This window comes from Mangifera indica, chromosome 5, assembly GCF_011075055.1.
Source record: "Mangifera indica cultivar Alphonso chromosome 5, CATAS_Mindica_2.1, whole genome shotgun sequence".
Taxonomy (NCBI): domain Eukaryota; kingdom Viridiplantae; phylum Streptophyta; class Magnoliopsida; order Sapindales; family Anacardiaceae; genus Mangifera; species Mangifera indica.
The window spans coordinates 8573602-8596158 of NC_058141.1; the positions used below are offsets into that span (position 1 = coordinate 8573602).

General features: G+C 31.9%; 3 protein-coding genes across 3 annotated transcripts; all 3 read right to left on the reverse strand.

The window, feature by feature from the left end:
* Positions 1-3514: 3514 nt before the first annotated feature.
* On the reverse strand, positions 3515-5204 carry LOC123215668. The gene has a single exon (XM_044635863.1). The coding sequence runs from the start codon at positions 5112-5114 to the stop codon at positions 3642-3644; it is 1473 nt and encodes a 490-aa protein (XP_044491798.1). The 5' UTR covers positions 5115-5204; the 3' UTR covers positions 3515-3641.
* Positions 5205-16823: 11619 nt separating this feature from the next.
* LOC123215878 lies at positions 16824-18753 on the reverse strand. Its single transcript, XM_044636148.1, has one exon. The coding sequence runs from the start codon at positions 18543-18545 to the stop codon at positions 17094-17096; it is 1452 nt and encodes a 483-aa protein (XP_044492083.1). The 5' UTR covers positions 18546-18753; the 3' UTR covers positions 16824-17093.
* Positions 18754-20364: 1611 nt separating this feature from the next.
* On the reverse strand, positions 20365-22213 carry LOC123215774. The gene is made up of 4 exons (XM_044635999.1): positions 22011-22213; positions 21731-21853; positions 21015-21117; positions 20365-20858 (listed from the first exon to the last, which is right to left on the reverse strand). The coding sequence occupies exons 1-4, from the start codon at positions 22211-22213 to the stop codon at positions 20613-20615; spliced, it is 675 nt and encodes a 224-aa protein (XP_044491934.1). The 3' UTR covers positions 20365-20612.
* Between the last annotated feature and the right edge of the window lie 344 nt (positions 22214-22557).

A 22557-nucleotide genomic window follows, 5' to 3' on the forward strand; every position in this document is an offset into this window, starting at 1 on the left:
CTACCTACATGCATAACATTCTTTACATCTTCTTCTTCACCTATCATTTTCACACAGTCCCTCTATTTACATGTACACATTGCTATAAGACAACTAATTCAAAACCATACTCGGATGGCTCCTACCATGGGCGCATACATAAAGTATCTCATTGACCATGAGATAAATAATCTAGTGAATTTTCCCTTTCCATACATACTTGAATATAAGTGAACTATTATACACCTTAGCTCGAATGCATGAAGCATGTCATTGTCATCTAACTATAACCTAAATGCTTTCACCTATTTCATGCTAGTTTGACCACAATTTATGGTTATCTCAATATGCATCATCATTTCTCACTTTTCTTAAAATTCTCTAAATTCGACTTGAATTTGCTTTGTTTAGGGCCTATGTGGTCTTCAAGACAATTGGCCACCTTTTATTTGCTATTTGCCTTAACTTCGTTGTAATAAGGCTTTTATGTCCTTTTCCCCCATTCTAACACACAATATAGGGGTAAAATAATAATTTATCTCTTATGTATGGGTGTAACCAACCTTTTACACCTGTTTACTTAAATGACTATGCTCGGTCATACACTCATTTAAGTCACAATTGTGCATCATTATATTGACTTATGGACTTCTAATGTTCTCCCTTACATCTATTAATCCTAATCCAACTCATCACGATAGTGCGCTCCACCAACATATGGTCATGTGTCCTTATGCTCTAGGTACGATCGTACACCCCATAATGCATGTTCATACACTAATTTTATTCAAATTTACAATTATGCACCCATGCACATACATATAATCTTCTTCTTAGGGTGTGTACAACTATTGATCTCTATGTGCATGGCCATGCACCATTGTCTAACCTATGGTTTCTAGCATTTTTGGTGAACAAGCTCTATTCTCTAATGCAATTAATATAAATCTCTACTCCACAGACCATGAAAAACCCTTTGAATGGCTAAAAGGAACCTAGAGGGGCTGAATAAGTTTTTCTTTTTTAAATTTTAATGCACAAGTAATGAATTAAACAACCAACAATAACTAAAAGCACAAAAATAAAAAGTAAGGATAAGAAAGCCTTAGTTTATAATGGTTCAAAGTTTTCTCTTACAAGGGTCTTACATTCACTTCTTCAAGCAAACTATCTTAAAGTTTAATTATCACTTGTAAAGCTTCTTTATAGTTAATTTGTCAAGAATTGCGCCTAATACAATAGTTATATATGATTTCACCCACAAGTGTTTAAGAATACAAATTTTGAGTATTGAATACCTGACACAAGCTAGAAAAACAAGTTAAGCATAATGGTTTCATACACATAACATTTAGTTTTAGGAAAATGTTCTCATGATTTGGAGAACTTCTGCAAGTTCTCTAATTTCATGAATTTCTCCTTGCAATTTTCTTTGTTCAATTTCCTGTGGTATATGTGGGGATAAAGATTGGCTTTTATGAGACATGTTAAAGTGAAAGTGTTCCAGGGAAAGTATGGGTTAAGTGTTTGGGCAGATTTTGTGAGGGGAATTTGTGAGTGTTTATGGTTAATGCTTAGGCTAATTAAATGTGTGGGAAGTGTTTAAAGAGGGTTGGAGATAGTTTTTAAGGTGGAAAGTAGCTAAATCAATAAAATTTACCCAAAGCAACACTTTTGGCCAAAGTTCTTGCGACCAGAAATACAATTGTCAACCAACAAGTAGATCAAGAGAGAATAACTCAATTTTAGGTAATTAAAGCTCTAATACTAGTTGATATGATTCTAAGTTGAAATGAAATGAATTCAAGGTGAGTAAATTGCGGCCTTATAAATGTGAAGGTAAATATTTGTGATTTGTTTTGATAAGAAGAAAAGAGATAAAATAACTTATTAAAATGTATTGTGACTAGACCTAGCAGTTCAAGTTATTGGATCACGTTTATATCGTATCAGTTCAGGTTTCATGTGAAAAACCTTTAACATTAACCCGATCTGAATTATAATCATATCAAAATTTTTTAACCTTAAGTCAACCCTTAAATATTTGAATTGACCCGATCCTATCCAAATTGACCCGAAATTATTATTGTTTTCACTTTCTAAAATATTTTTACTATTTTAATTTTTTCACCAAATTATTTTAACCTACTATTATTAAAACACACAATACAACATTTGTCTAGTTTACAAATAGTTTAAAAATTACATATTAAGACCTTTAAAATACATCAATAATCTGACTAATCAAATCACATTATTACTACTTAATAAAAAATAAAATATTTAAATAAAAATAAAAAATAATGTGAGTAATTATAATTATATAAGGAAACAACTATAGCAAAATTGGTAAAGATTTCAATTGTTATTGATATTGTCTTTCAAAATTTTTATAATTTATTTTTAACAAATTCTATTAAAATAAAATTTCTTCAAAATATTCGAATTGATTTGGATTATATCAGGTTATTTTCATATAAACCTTAACCCTTAACATTATCCGATTTAATTTCAAGTCATATCAGATTAACCCAAAATACGTTTCGTGTCAAAAAAAATTAACCTTAACCTAATTTTTTTTGTGTCATATCATATCAGATTAATAAGTCATATTGAAAATTGTTTGTTAAAAGAGAAAGGATAAAAAAAATCAAGTTTTCTAAGAAAAACACTTAAGTGCTACAATAAAAATGAGGTCCCCTATCAAAACAGTATAATAATACAATTTGAATTTAAAGTTAGACATGACACCATATTTATGAGAGCATCCAAAGGGGTAAAGGATTTGCAAAATTTGTTTAAACCAATAATGGAATGACTCTTGTACACATCACTTTGTCTTTTCATAAATGCTCTTATGAGCTTTGTTGACATGATATTCAATCTTTAAATCTTAAATAACACTATAACACAAAACATAAAGTACAATTAGCATGAAAATTAAACACAAATTTTTTTAACTTTCTTGAGATTGCCAAATTTGATGATATTCTTTACAAGTTGGTCAACTTCCTTGAATTTCATTTTCAAGTGGACTATCCATGACCCTTATGATTATATCACGCTCGAATGAGTGAATTTAGCTAATTAATAAGAATTGGGCCAAGTGAGGACCCTTGGGCCGAGAAAATGAATAAGAATTGGGAATGATTTGGGCCAATTGGGTTATATTTGAAATAGGAATGGGATCATTAGTTTGGGTTTCTAATCCATATAAAAAGCTATGCCCCAGATCAATTCTTAAGTGAATGAATCGAGTTACTAATCTTAAATTCTTAGCGACTGGTCCCGGCAACTAAGAAGGTTATGTGTGATTTTTCTTTTCTTTTCTTTTCTTCTGCTTTTTTTTTTTTTCCTCCTTTGGTAAAGAAGTAAGTGAGTTTACTGGGTATTCGATTTGTAATTTGGTTTTGAATTATGTTAGAAGAATGTTGTGGAAATTGAAGAGGTGAAGAGGGAAATATGCACCGGGTGTAGATGTATTTCTTTTGCAATAACGGAAACTTGAAGGAACAAAAGACAAGGAGGGTGTATGTACATTGGTTAAGCTTATTTCAGTTATCAGATATATTTTCGGTGATTACATGAATTAGAGTTTGAAAACCAGTTTAATTGAACAAGTAGAGATTATGTTAACATACACCAATACTATACATTTTATCTTACAACTGAAAACCTGCCCATCTTCTGAAATTTCTAATATCACTGCCTTCTGAAATTGCCATTCCTATTCCTGTCCTTCCTCCTTGCCCAATACCCACATAATACAATCTCCATTCATCTACATTATCCTCCATTGTAACTAGACATGGACATCCTACTCCTTTATTGTCCCATCCATCCTCTTCCGAAGCCGTTAAAATTGGTTCTTCTTGTACTTTCTTCCAAGTTTTTAGCCCATCGGGAGATACTGCCAGTCCTATACTCCTGTTTCCATGGGCATCAACACCCTCATATGCCATCAAATATTTGCCGTCTTTTGGGTTTTTTACCACGGACGCATTCTTTACACCAAGTTCATCAAACAAATCTTTTGATCCCCCACCCATTATTTTTCCCAACTTCACCCATCTGATTCCGTCTCTGGATCTTGCAAGTCCTATAGCAAACTGCCCCTTCTCGACGTCGAATGAATAGTAATACATTCTGAGATCTTCACTTGAATGAACAACCACCTGAGGTCCAGCAATAAACAAAGAATCCCATTCTTTGCCTGACCCAACATCTAGTAAAGCTCCCGAGTGATGATCTCCTTCTATTCTAGCCCAGTGCCTACCATCTTGACTGCATGCTAAGCCTGGAAGAGACTTGTAAAGTTTACCAACAATTTGATTTTCATTCTTACCATTTTCGAAGTGAACTTTCTCAGGGTTCTCTAAAGAGATTTTTAGAGCTTCTGGAATCTCTACTTCTTCAGAACTAAATCCTGTGTAGTAAAGCCAATATACCGCGCTGTACATTGGGCTAGACATTATCACCATCTCAGAGGGCCTAATACTGTCGGTGTCGAAAGCCCACCAGTTCTTGCTGCAATTCATTACCGCACCGGCATCTGCACAAGACCTAACGTTTCCTGGACCTCGTGCCCAGTGAATTCCATTACTTGAAAGTGCTAGTCCAATGGAATCAGAATTGCTATCACCATCATAGCTTCCATGGTACCACATATACCACCTTTCCTCATTGTCGCCAATGAATCTTTTCACAACTGGGGACCCTATTTCTGTACCATCCCAGGAGTTTTTTGGACCCAAGTCAAAAACCAAACCTCTGGAGTATGTTGATGTGAGGGCTTGATTCGGCGAGGGAGTGGCTATACGTTGTGCCTTAGAATTGGATTCAAATTCAATGGAAGGGTTTCTATTCGTAGCATTATTGTTGTCAATGCCTGGTTTAGTGGAACAGTGAGTGAGAAAGAGGGTGTTGTGTCTAGAGGAGGAGGATGAACCTCTTTGATGGCTTGGAAAGGTAGAGCAGAAAGATCTACCAGAGGAATATATAGAAAGTGTTTCTGGTCTGGTGGAAGGCCATGGTGTTTGGATTAAATATGAATTGGCAGCCATTTTTCCGGCATTAGAAGCTGCAAGGAAGTTAATAGTTTTTCTTATTGTGGTTGTTGCTGCTGCTCTGTCCATTGCAGTAGCGGAAAGAACAGATGAAAAGAGACTGGATCTATTTATCAGATGCCAATAAAATTTTGCCACATTTGTGTGTATTTTATATGGGGAAGAAAATTTCTTCCTCCCCATATTTTCTTCTATTTTAAAGAAGCCCTTAAACCATGTGCCTCTATTCAAATCCAACCGTAAGCCCCTCATAAAAAAAAAAAAATGAATTGACTCAAAACTAGCTGTTTTCCTTTCCTATCTACTATTCTTCCTGAAGATTTAGGCACCCGCAATTATTGATATGTAGCCCTTTTTAGCTGTATTTGAGAGCAATTCAATTGACTTGTCGGATCAGGTTTAAACACGTTCACTTTGGCAACTCTGTTCCACAGAATTACCATGTTCTGTTACACTTTGGAAAGTGTTCAAAATTTCATATAAACTAACGTACCTTTGTTAATTATATTTGTGATAGTTAAAAAATTTAAATTCTTACTCATAATTTAATTTCTGTTTATTTTTTCTATTAAAAATAAGGATAAAATGATCATTTTACTATTTATATTAAAAAGATATAAAACTCGTTACATTTTTCTCCTTAGATTTTAAAAACTAATAATTTCACCCTTACTTAAAGTTTTTAAACATTGAAAAGTAATATTTTCATCTTCACATCTAGGATTTTCATATTTTTTAAACTATGTCATCCCCTGTAACTTTCAAAAATAGTAGTTTCATCCTCATTCTTTAATTTCAGCTTCCGAACTCCTCCTCCTAAATCGGTAATAGGTGAAGCAATAAAAATATCTTCATCTTTTCGTCGTACAGTATGACAAAGAGATTTCTACCTTTTTGTCATATCACCTACCATCTGTTCAGAAGAAGAAGGAGGGCGAAAAGGATGCGAGACGCTGAAGTTGAAGAGTGGGGTGAAATTGCTTTTTTGAAAGTTTTAGGAGACAGTTGCAGTTTGAAAAATGTGAGAACATTAAGTTTGAGAGTGAAAATATTACTTTTCAAAATGTGAAAACTTTATATAAGAGTGAAATTGTTAGTTTCTAAAAATTAAGGGAGAAAAAGTAATAAATTTTATATTTTTTTAATATAAACACTAAAATAACTATTTTAATTTTATTTTTAATAAAAAATTAAATTATAAATGATAGTTTAAATTTTTTAATTACTGCAAATTAATTTTAAATTTCAAAAAAAAAATTTGAATGAAAAATAATACTTTTCTAATGTCATAAAATTTCATATCATTTGTAATAGGTCAAAGAACTTATTCCCAGCCAAACCTCGATGTTTTTGAAATTCTCCCTTATTAATTATTAAAAATCCAAAAATCCAAAATCCATCCGTAAAAGATTAACTTTAACGCAAAACGTTAGGAAGAAGGGCATTTAAGGAAATGCGGTGTTAGTTTTAATAAACAAATGAAATATTCCTTTATTAAAACGAAATCTGCAAAAAAATTAAATGCAGCGACGAATATTCAAAAATTTTTTACGCTATCTCGTATATCGCGACGCGTGGAGGACACTGTTTAATTGGGCAGATTCTTTTCCGATTTGTGCGGAATGAATCAACGATTTATTAAAAAGTGTTGGCGTGGCTGAACTTGTTAGGAACACGTGTCGTACAGAACGAAAAGCCATCGATATTTTGGGAAAATCAGCGGCGCACACGCAACTCATCTCTACTGCTTTGTCAAGCGCATAATTATCAGGCATCGACGGTTGTAAAATTTTGAGGGAAATGGACAGTTCTGATTCACTTGGAAAATTTTGGCTAATAGACTTGCGACACGTCGAGGCCACTTTTGTCAGTTAACATTCAAATTCAAAAAAATCGGTGAATTAAATTTTTTTTTTTATATCTTATCAAATAAGATACAATCACGTGTCACAAAAAATCAACTGAAATTCGAAGGAAAAAAAAAATCTCTTGGCACTAAGATTTTCTCTCTCCCTTGCCTTTCCTCTCTCTCTCTCTCTTTTCACTTTCTTCTTCTCAAAGAAAAACCACACCATGACTGAAGCAGAACTCACCCGAAAAAAAAAACGAAGTCCTTTGGCACAAGATTTTCTCTATTCCTTCCTTCCCTTTCTTCCCTTTCTCTTTTCAGTTTCTTCTTTTCAAAGAAAAAACCACACCATGATCGGTTCACGGCGACGACAGACGAATCTTTTCTTTTCTCTGAAAGAGAAGGACTGCAGGGACCCCTATTTTTATGAAGAAAAACCTTACATTAATTATCTAATAAAATTATGTGTATCTATTTTAGATACACAAATATATACACATTTATATGTATCAATCATATAATGACACATATGAGTATATATATATTTATGTACCAAAAATGGATACACGTAATATTACTCTTAATTATCATGATTGATACACTAAGCTGGTGATTTAAACGGGAGGATATTTTGGTCATTAAAAAAAGGATAAAATAGTCATTTTAATTAAAAGGCATTTTTGACATTTTAACAGTTATTTTACTTATAGACGAACATAATAAATTATTAAAGTTAACTTCTCGTACTAGGTTTTGAGTTTTTAATGGTTAATGTGTAGAAATTAAAAAAAAAAACAGCACACTTTGGTGCGAATAAGTCCTTTGGCCTTTGTAATATCGTGATACTACAATTTACTATTTATTTTGTGTAAGAAATTTATTGTTGAGAAAGCAAAAGATACCAACGTTTGCTTTTGAGAAGGGCAAGAGAACTGGAGAGATGGAAGAAGACACCAGGAGACAAAGTAAAAAGTGCGTCTCGTTATTTTTTTTTTTTATTGGTCCAGTGGTGAAAGATATCCAATGGCTATGGAAGCACATGCAGCTGCGTGATTAATGTTATGCCTTTGTCAAATTAATCCTTCGGTGATAGGCCTTCCTTTATTGTTTAAAAACTGATAAGCTCTCAACGATAATGTTTTTGTTATAAGTAAAATCCCGAAACGTGTCAAGCGATGTTTGAAAGTCCTAGTTCGTTATACTCGATTTTTTGACTTGGGGTTGAGATTATGGGTCAACCTAACTTTCAAGCATTGCAAACCGTGGAAGAATTGGTAAAGACCACGCCCAATTTGACTTTTCTTTCTTTCTTTCTTTCTTTTTATTCTTCAATTAATTCTTGACATAAAAAGTAATTCAGAATTTCACTGATGATTAAATGGCTGCATTTTATGATTTCCGCAAGTATTTAGCATTCATAAAATTGCAAGCATGATGAATATATTTTGGGTATAATTGGATGATATTTTATTTTTAATTTAAAATTATTTAATTATTTAATAACATATATCAAATATATATTTATTTATATATTTAAAATAAATACGTATAATTTTATTATATATAAATATAACAAATATTGGAATAACAATAATTCAGAGATAAGATATCTTGGTGGTTTAATAAGTATGGTTGAAAGTTAGATTGCTTATATAATAAGGTACTGTGTTGAGTTTGGGGCCATGAGGTTGACATTATTGACCAGGTAAGAGATGAAAAGTTTCTTGGCGGACCACAACCATAAAATAAAGGAAAGTGGTTTGATTCCTCAATTTATGTTTAGCAGGTGCCTCATGTTATCAATAAATGAGGCGCTTTGGAATCTATTCAATCTTCTAGAAAAGACTAAACCCAATTTAATATTTATATTGACTAGAGGATAGCTAATTTTATTATTATAAACTTGTAATGAGCCATGGGCAGAAACAAGCCATGCTGGGAAAGCCGGCCGTAACCTGATTCAAAATTTATTTTTCACTGTAACGGCCTACATAGTGTTGGTAATTTTCAATGTGGTATATCAATTCAATACGATATAACATAAAAAATATTATATTAGAATTGAATCTTTTGATATAAAATTTATTTTAGATTAATTTGATACAATTTAAAATTAAATCGGATAACATTAGAGTTTATATGAAAATAATTCGATATGATCAAAATTGACTCAAATATTTTTAAAAAATATTACTTTAATAGAATTTATTAATGATAAGCTATAGAAATATTGAAAGACAATATCAAAAACAGTTGAAATCTTTATAAATTATATATATTAGTTTCTTTATATAATTATAATTACTCATATTATTATTTATTTTTATTTAAATATTTTTTATTATTAAATAGTAATAATTTGATTTGATTAGTTAGAGTATTAACGTGTTTTAAAAGTCTTACTCATATTGTAATTATATGTTACATTCTTATAGTAAATATTTGAAATCTTTACCGGTTATTTATAGTTGTATCTCTGTATAATTATAATTACTTATATTATTTTTTATTTTTATTTAATTATTTTATTTTATTATTAAGTAGTAAAAATTTGATTTAATTAGTCAAATAATTAACGTGATTTAAAAGTTTTAATATGTAAATTTTTAAAGCATTCGTCAATAAAACAAAATGTTATATTGTATATTATATTAATAGTAGATTAAAGTAATTTGATAAAAAAATTAAAATAATAAAAATACTTTGAAAAGTAAAAATAATAGACAATTTTGAGTTAATTTAAATTAGATTTGATCAATTCGAATATTAGAGAGTTAGATTAAAATTAAAAAAATTTAATATAATTTTAATTTAAATCAAATTACAATTAAAGATCTTTAACACAAAATTTAAACTGATATAACATAAAAATAATCTAATGATACGAGTGGTCAGATGTAACCCTACACTAGCATAGAATCGAAAACATTCCCCCAGTTTCATTTTTTTCCCAATTTGATATAATGTTATTTTTGATTAATCCCTTCTAAAATTAATTCTCACGTCTGTGCCGGTTGTAAGATATTTTATACTAGAAAAGGCAATAAAGGAAATTTAATGGTCTAAAACCGTTAACTCTAATTTTATTAAAAGGCTATTAAGGTAATTTTACATCATAGCCAGCCAACCATTTTAATCTTTGAAGGGTAATTAATTAAAATAAACAAAATTTTAAGCGTTTATACGTTTTTAGGCCACCCTAGACAAGTTTTACCAAAATAAGCAAACCGTATTTTTTTTACCCTTTTTACCCTTATATTGAAAAACCAAGTACAAATATTTTTTCTGAGAATGTGCGTCGGTTTATGGCGGTTACGATGGTGGCTAGGGATTTTACACTGAAACCTTAAATATGTTGAATTATGTATATGGATGTTTTTGAATGTTTCGAACGATTAAAATGATGTAGTTTCGATGTTAATGGATGTCTAGAAGTGTAGCCGTTGAGAGACAAAAGCGCGCAAATTTACAGTGTCACGCAAACTGCGCAAATTTACAGTGCTGCGCGCAAATCGCGCAAACTGCGCAAATCGCGCAAACACTGTTTACATCGCGCAAACCTGTTCACATCGCGCAAACATTGTTTACATCGCGCAAAAGTAGATATCATAGTCTGTGAACAGTATTTTTTGCGCGATTTTGCAAGCAGTTTGCGCGATGTGAAGAGTATTTGCGTGGTTTGCGCAGTTTGCATGACACTGTTCACAGTTTGCGCGACACTGTTCACTTTTTGTGCTTTTGTCTCTCAACAGCTACACTTTTAGGCATCCATTAATATCGAAATTACATCATTTTAATCGTTCGAAACATTCAAAAACATCCATATACATTCGACATATTTAGGGTTTCACTGTAAAATCCCTAGCTATCATCGTAACCGCCGTAAACCGGCGCACATTCTCAGAAAAGATATTTTTACTTGGTTTATCAACGTAAGGGTAAAAAGGGTAAAAAAAATATGGTTTGCTTATTTTGGTAAAACTTGTCTAGGGTGGCCTAAAAACGTATAAACGCTTAAAATTTTGCTTATTTTAATTAATTACCCATCTTGGAATTACTTTGTATGCATTAGTTTTAGTTATTGCACATATGGCTTTATTATTATTATTTTTTAAGACATGGATAATTTGACAAAATGTCAGTTAAGGCCATTCATTGTAGATATTAATTCATTTTCTAACTGTAATTCCTTGATCGCACATCCGTAACCCCTTGAATTAAAGGAATTAGTTAAGACTGATTTCTGAGGGGGAAAAAAAAAAAAAACCATGGGCAATTTTAATTTTCTCCTCAAAAAAGAGCCGTGGGTTGGCTTAACTTAACCAACCAACAGTCCAAATGTGAACCTCCAACATCATAATTTTAACTTTTTGTGCTGTTGCCTGTGGATCACATGCTGACATTTTGGGCCACAATGTTGGTAGAACATTGGAAGATCAAAGAGCAGCACGCTTGTATCTAATTTTCTATTCTATCTTTCATTCAACATCTTTCTTTCAAGGTAAACTGTAAGTTTTCACAATGTTTATCATTTTAGTTAGTCCACTAAAACTCACCATTCCCATCTCAAAAACGTCCCCTGTTACCTTTCTAAGGAGACAAAGTCTGGCTGTTTATTCTTCATCAGCTAATTTTCTGGTTTTTGACCACTATAAATAATACCTTCAATCGGCAATTCAAATGGATAAAAAATTAGATGAAGACCTGTGGATGTGCCCAAGTCAATTATAAATATTTGGACCACAATTAAACAAATTATTGCACTGAAACATCTATTATGAATGCGTTAGTTATGCATTATTGCCATTATACAGACTTTAAAATACCAATGTCAGCCTCTTATTGGCTACCCCTATTATATTATAATGAAATATTTTGTCGGACTGGGCAAAAAGCTAAACAATGCCCTTTCAATCGCATTTTTATAACAATAACAATAATGAACGTGTATTATTTTTATAGAAACAATAACATGTGATTGCGGTGGCCGGAGAGAGAAATAAAGAAGAATAGGGCAAATTGGTGTTTAAATAGTGATTTGATTCCATCAATCATGTAAGTAAAATATGGCTATGGTTCTTCGTCTTGTGTATAATTTGAGATCGAATATTCTCTCCCTTGTTGTCTCTTTCTCTCAACTTTAATATAAACGTTAAATATTAATTTACGGTGGAAATAAATAACATTCTCTTAATTATTAATCAATCATTGGATTTTGGTGCAAAACTATACAGTCTAAATAATACTATTTTATGTTGTATAATCCTCTTTATATATATATATATATGCCATAGTGCTGCTGTTATAAAATGTTATTAGCTTGGTTTTGATCTCTAGGTTTTAATTAGCTTGAATTGTCCCCAAACCCTCGGTATATAAAGTTTTTCAGGGAAAGTAATTTTTAACCCACAATGTTTTTGTTCTTAGCCTCTAAGTTCAAGTATAAGATGTCACATAATCATGGGCAAATTTGGGCCTTTATGAGGTAAACCCACACTTGATTAGAATATTTATGTCGGTATGTACATATGAATTATTTATAGGTGAAAGGAAAATTGTTATAAAATATTGTTTATCTTGAATTTGACAATTATATGGGTATTTTTTTTTTTTTTTTTGAATATCTTGAGATTATTGGTGAAATATACTTGCTTCATTGGAAGCTATAGATTTCTCTATTTTTTTTTTTTTAAGCACAAAGGTTAAAAGGAAATAATGATAAATAATATAACGATGAACTAAGTGTCTTAGAGCCAATTTTCTCGAAGACATAAATCTATAAAGAGTTATATTTAAACATTCAAATGACAATTTTTATCTATATGTGTATATGTTTATATTTATGTCTAGATAAATATCTCTAAATTGGTAGAACTGTGATTAAAGAATCAACAAATAGTTTGATTGTAAAAACTCTATAAGCACATATGATAGTTATCTTAAAAGCATTCATAGCCTTAATATTATCCTGACCAAAGACACATATAATATGATAATCTATTTTACTGTTAAATGACTTTATTGAAAGGTAATGACAAACTTCACATATCAAGCTTATAAGTGTCAACTTGGCACAACATGTGGGTGTATGCTGAGAGCATGCCCACTGAATTGACCTGTCAAAATGATTCTACATAGATGATATCCTAGTATATATGGAATATATTGTCTAAACGGACGGTAATGTATGTGATCCTTAAATTTGATATCACTAGAATGTCTCATGCACCAATTGATTGAGTTTGACACTAGCCTAACATGACCTATTTTAAAGGGCTATCCAAATAGTAATGGTTAGCTATGTCGAGAAGTGTAGTAAGATTATGATGGATCAACAAATGATGCATTACTCTCGAGTATGAAAGTTGATATCTCATTGCATCATTTGATTGTAACAATAAACTAAAATCTATAATCATAATGGAAACGAATTAGTGCTCGATCTAATGTTAATGTGATCGTTGCTTAATTAACTAAACATTTATGTCAAAGATGAATTGAGATAGACACTATTTATGTATCTCAACTTTGATGAGATATCGATTAATGAAATAATTTGACTTCATGGAAATCATACCATTGAAAAGATTAAATATCAGTCTTCCATTGATTTTTTTTTATCGATTGGGTAGTCATGAGATCTTGTTGGATACCACTCATGGTCTGTAAATAAATGGATGATTAATTTGGAATTAATCATAAATTTATTCACTATCAATTTAATAAAGAACTTATAGGTCACACATAATAAGTAAATAGTCATGATTGAAAGGTTAAAAATTTATTACATATAGAGTGAATCACATTTAAACATCGTGATTTGGAGCTTTGTTAATGACTAAATATGGATTCAATTATACCATGATGAAAGTTTCACTCATTATTGGACCTAAGTATGTAAGATTAATACATTGAGCATAACCAATTAAGCTTAGTTCTTTTACTCACGGTACTTTTATTGATAAAACTCAAGTTGAACTTTGAACCAGTAAGAGACCTAAAATAATGAAAATTTTTGAAGAAGATGTTTATACTTTCTTACTAGAAGGATATTTCACTTCTTATCTAAAGGCTATAACTTGTACATTCACCTTGTTGATAGGAAACACTAGATAATGAGTTTAAATCTATAGTGCAAAACAATAGTTGTACTGAGAGAGATTTTCATCCAAAGAATAAAACCATAGCTTGTAAATGATATTCAAAATGAAGTTTAAGTCTAATAGTTTATAAATAAGTATAAAACTAAACTAATGGTTAAAAGGATTTATTTAAAAGAATTTAAAAAACTATATTGATGTTTATTTATCAGTTTCTAGTACTATAATTATTATGATACTATTTATTATAGCCTCTATGGATGTGAAGATCGATTTTCTATATAAAGAATTAGGTAAAGAAATATGTGAAACGACTTGAAGGTTTTATAGTGAAAAGATGAACATAATGTGTGCAAGTTGGTCATGTCTTTTTATGGTCTTAAACAAATTCCAACATAATTATATGAAAATTTTGATGAAATGATATTAGATTATGGTTTTAAGATTAATGTGTATATCACAAGAAGAATAAGGGAGCTAATGTCCTTAAAATTTATAAGTAGATGATATTTGGATTTTGGGTCGAAATTGAAGATACTAAGATAAATTAAATCATATCCTTAAACATCTTATTGTATGAAAGTTACAGATTTAGTGATACAATCTCATACTAACAAGAAAATGAGCAAACATATACAAATGAGATATAAGTAAGTGAAAAATCTTTTTAAGTAATGATAATTTTTTTTTTTTTTAAGAGTTCATAAAGTCTCATTTGAACATGCTGATTAGTTAACTAAATTATTTCTAAGGAAAACTATTTTTGAATTGTCGGTAAAGATGGGCCTAAGCTCGCAAGGGAATTCCCTAGAAAAGTAACTCAATATTGGTTAACTAAATTATTTAAAAAAGAATTATAATTGAATTGTCTATAAAAATAGGCCTAAGCCCACAAGAGAGTCACTGAGAAAAGTAATTGAACTTTCGTGATTAAAGATCTCATAAAAGAGACTGAATGGTGGAAAACAATTCAAATTATATCAAACATTATTAATGAAATAGACATATCCAAGAGGGGATATGCTTTCACATATCCCTATTGCATAGATGCTTGCTATGTTATAATAAGGAAGACAATTTGTCCTAAATGAGTTCCAGGTAAGAATACTTGTACTAAGTATGAGCCACATAAGAACTCATCTAAGTTAGTCATAGCGGGGTTGTGACATTAAAAATTGCGTTATTATTTAAAAACTTTTATGAGAATCAAAATAGAATACAAGACTACGAGATCATTACCACCGTCACTCGATAAAACCAAGTCTTGTTGATATTTTATGTGTGGTAGCCTAACATTTGATCAAATGGATATTATCAACACTATGTGTAGATTTGTGCTCTAAAAGCTTTTATATTGATTTTATAATAAAAGGACATAAAATTTTTAATAATTTTTTTGTAATATTCATAATTGAATGTTTTAAAACCTTTGTTCATAATTGTTGTACTTATAAAAGATTTGGAAACTTTAAAATTTATATTATACGAGCCATAAAATGAAATCAATATAAGAATTATAAAATGAAAATATCATAGGAGTTTTAAAATAAAATATAAAAGTTATAAAATTGAGATTAATAATATAGGAGAATTTAAAATGCAAATAAATTTGTAGAAGGTTACAAAAATATGAGTTACAAATTTGAAATAATACATTACTATCAAAATCTCATATAAAAAAAAGAAACAATGTTATGCGTACACACTTTTTAGTACATAAATGGGTACACACACGATGTATCATCATATAATTGGTTGTTATAAAATCATCTAATTATATAATGACATATTATATATGTATTTATTTGTGTACTCGATAATATGTAAACATAGTTTTATTGATAAAAAGAGTCTAGTCTCAAAACACACAACACCAAAGTTTGAAAGACACTTTAAAAGATTATCTTACATTTTTGACACTGCAAGGTTTAATAATTTTATCTTCCTCAAACGAGAGAGTGTTTGAGAGGATTTTGATTAAAATAATCTTTTTTTCCCTCTTGTATATATATATATATATATAGTCTTTTTGTTTTTATTATACATATATAACTTAAAATATAAAATATTTAAAATATCTTTAGACTTTATATTCACCTAGCCAAGATTCACCCAATCAAGACAAAACTCACTCACTCACCTACTGAGACTAAAATATGAGATAAAAATGTGAAATTTTTTGATGACTTTGATGGTGGTTGGTTGGCCAGGTGGTTGGTTGGCCGATCAAACACCCAGCCAACCAATTTATTTTAAAAAAATTGGTTGGCCAGTCGACCAACCCATTCGGCCAACCACCTAACCAATCCCAAATCTCATAATCTTTTTCTTTTAAGATAAAGTCAATTTAAAAAATAGTTATATTTGTATAATAAAAAAAAAGTGATTTCATATATATATATATATATATAAAAGGAAAAATAAATAATTATTTTAATCAATATCCTGCATTTAAGAGCTTTTTGGATTGAATCTTGAAGCCCTCGTAATACTTTTAACACCTACATGAAAGAGATGACTCTTTGGCTTCCTCTCCCTAAACTCAAACTTGTCTTTTTAAATTCAGTGTACTTTAATATAAATATATAAATAATGTTTAGAATTATATATTGAGCTATAATTTTGATAGTATTTTCTAACCCTGTCTAATAATAGGCATAGAGCCTAAGGACACCAAGCAAGCTTTTCAGATTGATATTTAAAAGGCATAATGCACCTACTGCTAATATTGCATATTACCTTCGAAATCCCAACTCACAACTGACAACTGCAGCAGTGTACTTGGAGAAATTTGCAAACCAGTAACCAAAAAGGACAAATATTAATCCAAAAGCAAACTAATTCAGAACTTTTATAACTATGATGTATTGATCTACGAAGTGAACTGATGCTTAACATGTCGGAATTAAACTGCAAGGTCAGAGCTAGCAAAATTTGCCATTTTCATGTAGATGTTCTGAAAGCCAAAAACAACTAGCGAAATGATATTGTCAATGTTTCCACTAGACTTAAGTCATAAAATCCTAATCCGATTTAGGAAAAGATAACCAGATTAGACTATATAACAGGAAAAGAATATGAGATATGCTAAGAAATTACCTATAAACGGAATCCTGTCCATCTTCGAAACCTTCTAATATCACTTCCTTGAGATATTGCCAAACCAATCCCAGTTCTTCCTCCTTTTCCGATACCTTTGTAATACAATCTCCATTCATCACTATTTCCATCCATTTGCACCAAACAAGGTGACCCCACTCCTTCATTATCCCATCCATTTTCAGATTCAGCCTTAAGCACTGACTCATCTTCAAGTCTCCTCCAATCCTTCAATCCGTCTGTTGACACTGCCAATCCAATACTCCTCTTCCCATCATCAGCAACACCTTCATATGTCATCACATACTTCCCATCTTTTTTGTTCTTCACAACACAAGCATTTTTTACCCCAAATTCATCAAACCCACCTCTTTTTCCTCCTCCCATTATCTTCCCCAACTTCACCCACCTCATTCCATCTCTAGACCTTGCAATCCCGATAGCAAATTCACCATTTTCCAAATCAAATGAATGATAGTACATCCTTACATCACCATTTCCATGATAAACAACTTGTGGGGAAGCAATGAATAGTGAATCCCAATCTTTTTCAGACCCCACATCAAACAATGCTCCACTATGATGGTCCCCTTCAATTCTTGCCCAATGCCTCCCATCCTGGCTTATCGCCAAACCTGGCAATGACTTGAAAATCTTACCATTTTCACCTCTAAATTTGCCAATATGAAACCTTTCAGGGTTTTCTAAATTAAAATCCAAAGAATCATTATCTACGAAATTCACTTTCTCAGGACTAAAACCGGTGTAATAGAGCCAGTAAACAGCACTCGAGGCTCTCACCTTAGGACTGGACATGATCACCACCTCACTAGGCCTAATGCTTAAAGTATCAAAAGCCCACCAATCTTTACTGCAATTCAAAACCAAACCCACGTCATCACTTGATTTCACCGGTCCTTTACCTCTCTCCCAGTGAATTCCATTGCTTGAAATGGCTAAACCAATTGAATCAGAATCTGGGTTTTCACTCGCGTTCCCACGGTACCACATATACCATCTCTCTTCGTCATCACTGAGGAATCTTTTAACTACTGGCGAACCAATTTCTGCACTGTCCCATGAATTTTTGGGACCAAGATCGAGCACCAATCCTCTAGAGGAAGGTGGTACCGATGATGACAAAGAAGAGGAAAGCATTTGTGTTTCATTTGAAATGGTAGGTGACATGTTACTACTGGTATTTGAATTATGTTGAAAGTTCTGATTTTGGTCTGTCTGATTGCTTGAGTTGGTGTCCGGCTTGGTCGAGCAATGAGTGAGGAAAGAAAGGACATTTATTCTTGAGATGGGATTAAGAGCAAAACGAGCGAGCATGTTTGGTCTTTTTGAAAGGCATGGTGGTGATAAGTTTCTTGGGACAGTTAGTCTTAGGATTGGGGAAGTTGAAAGAAAGTTAACTATTGGCATCCCAGATGCAGCAGTAGCTTCCATGGGTGTGGAGTCTGTGAATGGATGGGTTGATTGGTTTTGGGACCAACGAAATTATGACACGAAAGGATTTTGATAGCGAACTGATGGATGATGAATTATCAGAATCCAGGAGTGGGTTGTTGTTGGGAGTAGTATTTTATCAACTCTTTGTTTTCAAATCAAGCATTTGCAGACAATGAATAAACTACCCAAAGGTCAAAAAGTTCACAATTTAGAGCTGGCCGAAAAGAAGGGAATTATTTTTTATGGCATACTCTATTTGATCTATCAGAAATCAACGGTCCAGTTGTTACCTTAGGTCGAGGATAGTTCAGAATTTAGTGGCAATGGCCATACAACCTCTTCCTAAGCTTGGAAGGGAAGCCATTGCATTAAAAGGTGCAGTGGCCAGATTAAGTTTTCTTTTTCATAAACTATCAAGATTTTCGGCTTCTTTGAAAACATAAACAGCGAAAGTGTATTAATGCCTGCATCTTTGTTCTTTTAGTTCCAATAGAATAAACAAAAAGAAAAGGAGATTATCCGCAGATTACACCCATATGCTACCCTTCTTTTTCTTTCTAAATCTTTCATTTGACACTTCATTTAGATTTCTCAATAATGTTTACTATTATGAAGAATAAACGAGAAACATGGTGAATTAAGTGAAAACAAATTTGTGCATATAGCAAATGTCCTTTGTATGGAATATTTCATGCTCCACAAGCATTGTAGCACTAAGTTTGGAAGCAGTATTTTGAGGCTTAAGGTCTCACACAGATGGCCTAGTATATATTAGATACCAAGTGAAAACATGAAGAGCCGATTCAAGGATGATCACTTCTTGCTTTAGTATAGAAAATAGTAAAATACTGAGCACCAATGGCTATTGATCAGAATTTATTATGGTTACTGACGGCCAAAATTACAGGATCATCACCAACAGCCAAATATTTTAATTTTCATCAAATGATTTTGTTTTGAAGCAACCCTCTATTCGAAGTTAACTTCTGCTATTTCCTACATTCAAAGCTCCAACAAATCAACATTGCTTTGATTTCTTTTCTCTTTCTTGATAAAAAATTAGTTACAGATCAAAAAATAAACTTTCTACTATACTATTAAGCATTCGCCATTTCAAACATCAGTAGAGCAATACTATCATATAATCTTGTCAATCAATGACTTTTTCATCACTTTCTTCCATCATGCTTTTGAGTTGAAAATACAAAATTATCATCTACAAGCCAAAGCAAACATATTCCGTAAATATAATCTATCATTCATTGTGGGCATGAAGACACATAGTCCTTAGTGTAAGGATGAAAAGGAGTGTGGTTACTATAGTAGGCATAAGCCACGAATTCAACAACAGCATCGATTCAAGCATTGCCACTAATGGAGGATATAACTGTTCAGTTGTTGAGGCTTAATCTGTGTAATTTTTTCTCCAACTTGTAACTAAAAACACTCATGGAGAATAGAAATATTCAGTTATTGTTAACGCTTAATCTATGTGATTTTTACTCCAACTTGTAACTAGAAATTGTTGGCTTGCAGGATAAAGATACCCGAAAACTGACAAAAACCAACCTTCATACGAACCATATTATTTTATCTCCATGCCTTCAGAGGGGAGAAATGAAGTTCTCTAAATTGATGACCTGTGGCGATAGGCAAATTGTTTCAGAGAATGACAGAGTTTAGCACTTGTCATGAATTGATAGTGTTTCCAACATTTTTACAATTTCTTGCAGTCTGGGCCTTGGGGGTATTCAATTACCTTTGTAATTGAACTTTAATGAGAAGCATCAAAATTTATGAATACATATGCACAAAATTAAACATATAGGACACATTCATTTGATCAAAAGCTCGGAAAAGTAACAGAATATAATGGTACTCTAGCTATCCAATAGAACAAAGGACAAAAACAATCTTCTTTCAAACAAAGTAATTCTAAAACTCCAAATTATGGCTGATTTAAACATAAAGCCTGTAAAAGGGATATCTTGTAGCTAAGAAGATAATAATTATTACAATTTAGGCTGCACAAGCAGATGAAGACATGATGTTTCAAAACTAAGTTTAGTATGCATTACCAGCATTCCTGTCACGCAATTCTGCTGCCCTCTCCTCTTTCAGCATTTGCACCATTTTGAGTATACTGGGATTAAAGAAACGATCACGAACATACTTCCTCTCTTCTGCTTGTATCTCCTTAATAGCACTAGAATATGGGTTTGGAGGAGGCCTCTTACCCTGGAGACGTGCAATTTGTTTCAATCGGGCATATGCCTTCTTTTTCTCTTTCTTCTCTGCCCGATATTCCATCTATGAAGATATACCAAATGTATAGTAAAAATAAGAGAAAAAAAGACAGAACATTTTTCTCCAACCAATAATTCATCCAAATTCAAGAAACAACAACAGTACTTAGTACCACATAAAAGGAAGAACTACTTAAATAGAAAACTGCTGAAAACATACATCTGCCACTGCCATAGCTTCCTCCTCAGTAACTCCTTGCTCCTTCAACTCAAGCACCCGCAAAGCGAATATACGAGCTGGAACAGGTTCAAAACCACAAATCCTGCAATTAGCATAAATTATAAATTAGTCCAGTCATCAACAAAATCCACTCCAAAAACACAGCAGGCCTCAGCTCCCAAAGATGACTAACAGATATTTAACTACAAAATAAGGAAAAGGCTATCAGGAAGAGCCAATATAAAAATAACATAGCAAGAGAACAACTTTTATGAGTATTAGTGCCCTCTATTTCAAAGAACAAAACTCTTATATCAACCAAATGCACAAGTAACTGGCATATGAATTTCAACCTTGACCTACCTCTATGAGGTAGCTAGAGAATCAATATTTTGTAAAGGCATCATAAAACTATCACTTCTTGATTTACCCATCTAAGTTGAACCCAAGAATCAAATTAAAAAAAAAAACCCTCATCAAACTGTCACTCCTATGAACAGCATACAACCTCTCTGAAATCCACTCACACACACATATATATACACAAATATCCCATTAGAATTGTTACAATCCTAACATGCAAGTACTCATAACATTTGACACATATCACTAAACACATGCAAGCACAAAACCCTAAAACAGAAAAAAGTAAATCTTGCAATGTCACTACAATTACTAAACACAAAATGGAGATTGAATTGAAAAGAAATGCATACTTGATAGCGTCTTGATGTTTGGAATCAGGATGCTTCTGAAAGAACTTCTTTATATAAACATCCTCAGGAAGACTAATCTTCTGAATTTTCCCATCACCACTTGGGAAAGTCGCAGGAGGAGCCCTAAGATTTAAAATCAACCATAAAGTACATTAAAATACCCAATCTCCCTTTTGTATAAATAATTAAAATAAAAAAGAAAACAAAATTCCTCATGCAAAACAATATTGAAATTAATATTTTCTAAATCAAGAAATAGAAAGAAAAAAAAAAGGCTCACTGTTCCATGGCCTTGAGCCAAACGGGCTCTGCCTTGGCCAAACCCTTGACGAGCTTTCTGGTTTTCGTTAGCAAATCTCCTTTCATAAACGACATTATGCGTCTGTTTTTATTCAATTTTCTTCGCTTATGTCTCTGTATATCATAGAAAGTGTATCGGCAAGAGGCCGCCAATACCCGGTTGCAGAGTTTGCTGGTGACCATATGCTGTTTAAGAAACCCAAGGGCCAAAGGACTATTTCCCACCCAAGGTATGCTTTTTGTGCAATTCTCACCCGCTAACTTTGATAAGCACATTTACCTACTCATGGGCTGTTAAAAAAAACGTCAGGTTGACGGATTAAAGGACAAAATCATCATTTTATCTGTAATATTAAAAATAAACTTAAATTTAATTTCTTTTTTACCCCCAAACCCTAACAACTAATAATTTTTCTCCAACCCAAGTTTTCAAAAATAACACTTTTCCCCTTAGGGTTTTCAAAAATAACACTTTCCCCCTTAGGATTTTCAAACTTTCAGATTGAATTTTCCGACAATGACCGACG

Bases quoted from the DNA above. Each gene is read 5' to 3' on its own strand.
- LOC123215878 (XM_044636148.1), bottom strand. From the start codon at position 18,545: ATGGAAGCTACTGCTGCATCTGGGATGCCAATAGTTAACTTTCTTTCA.
- LOC123215668 (XM_044635863.1), bottom strand. From the start codon at position 5,114: ATGGACAGAGCAGCAGCAACAACCACAATAAGAAAAACTATTAACTTC.
- LOC123215774 (XM_044635999.1), bottom strand. From the start codon at position 22,213: ATGGTCACCAGCAAACTCTGCAACCGGGTATTGGCGGCCTCTTGCCGA. The intron at 21,118-21,730 runs GTATGCATTTCT...TGCTAATTGCAG, and splicing joins AAACATCAAGACGCTATCAA to GATTTGTGGTTTTGAACCTG. The intron at 20,859-21,014 runs GTATGTTTTCAG...ATATCTTCATAG, and splicing joins AAGCTATGGCAGTGGCAGAT to ATGGAATATCGGGCAGAGAA.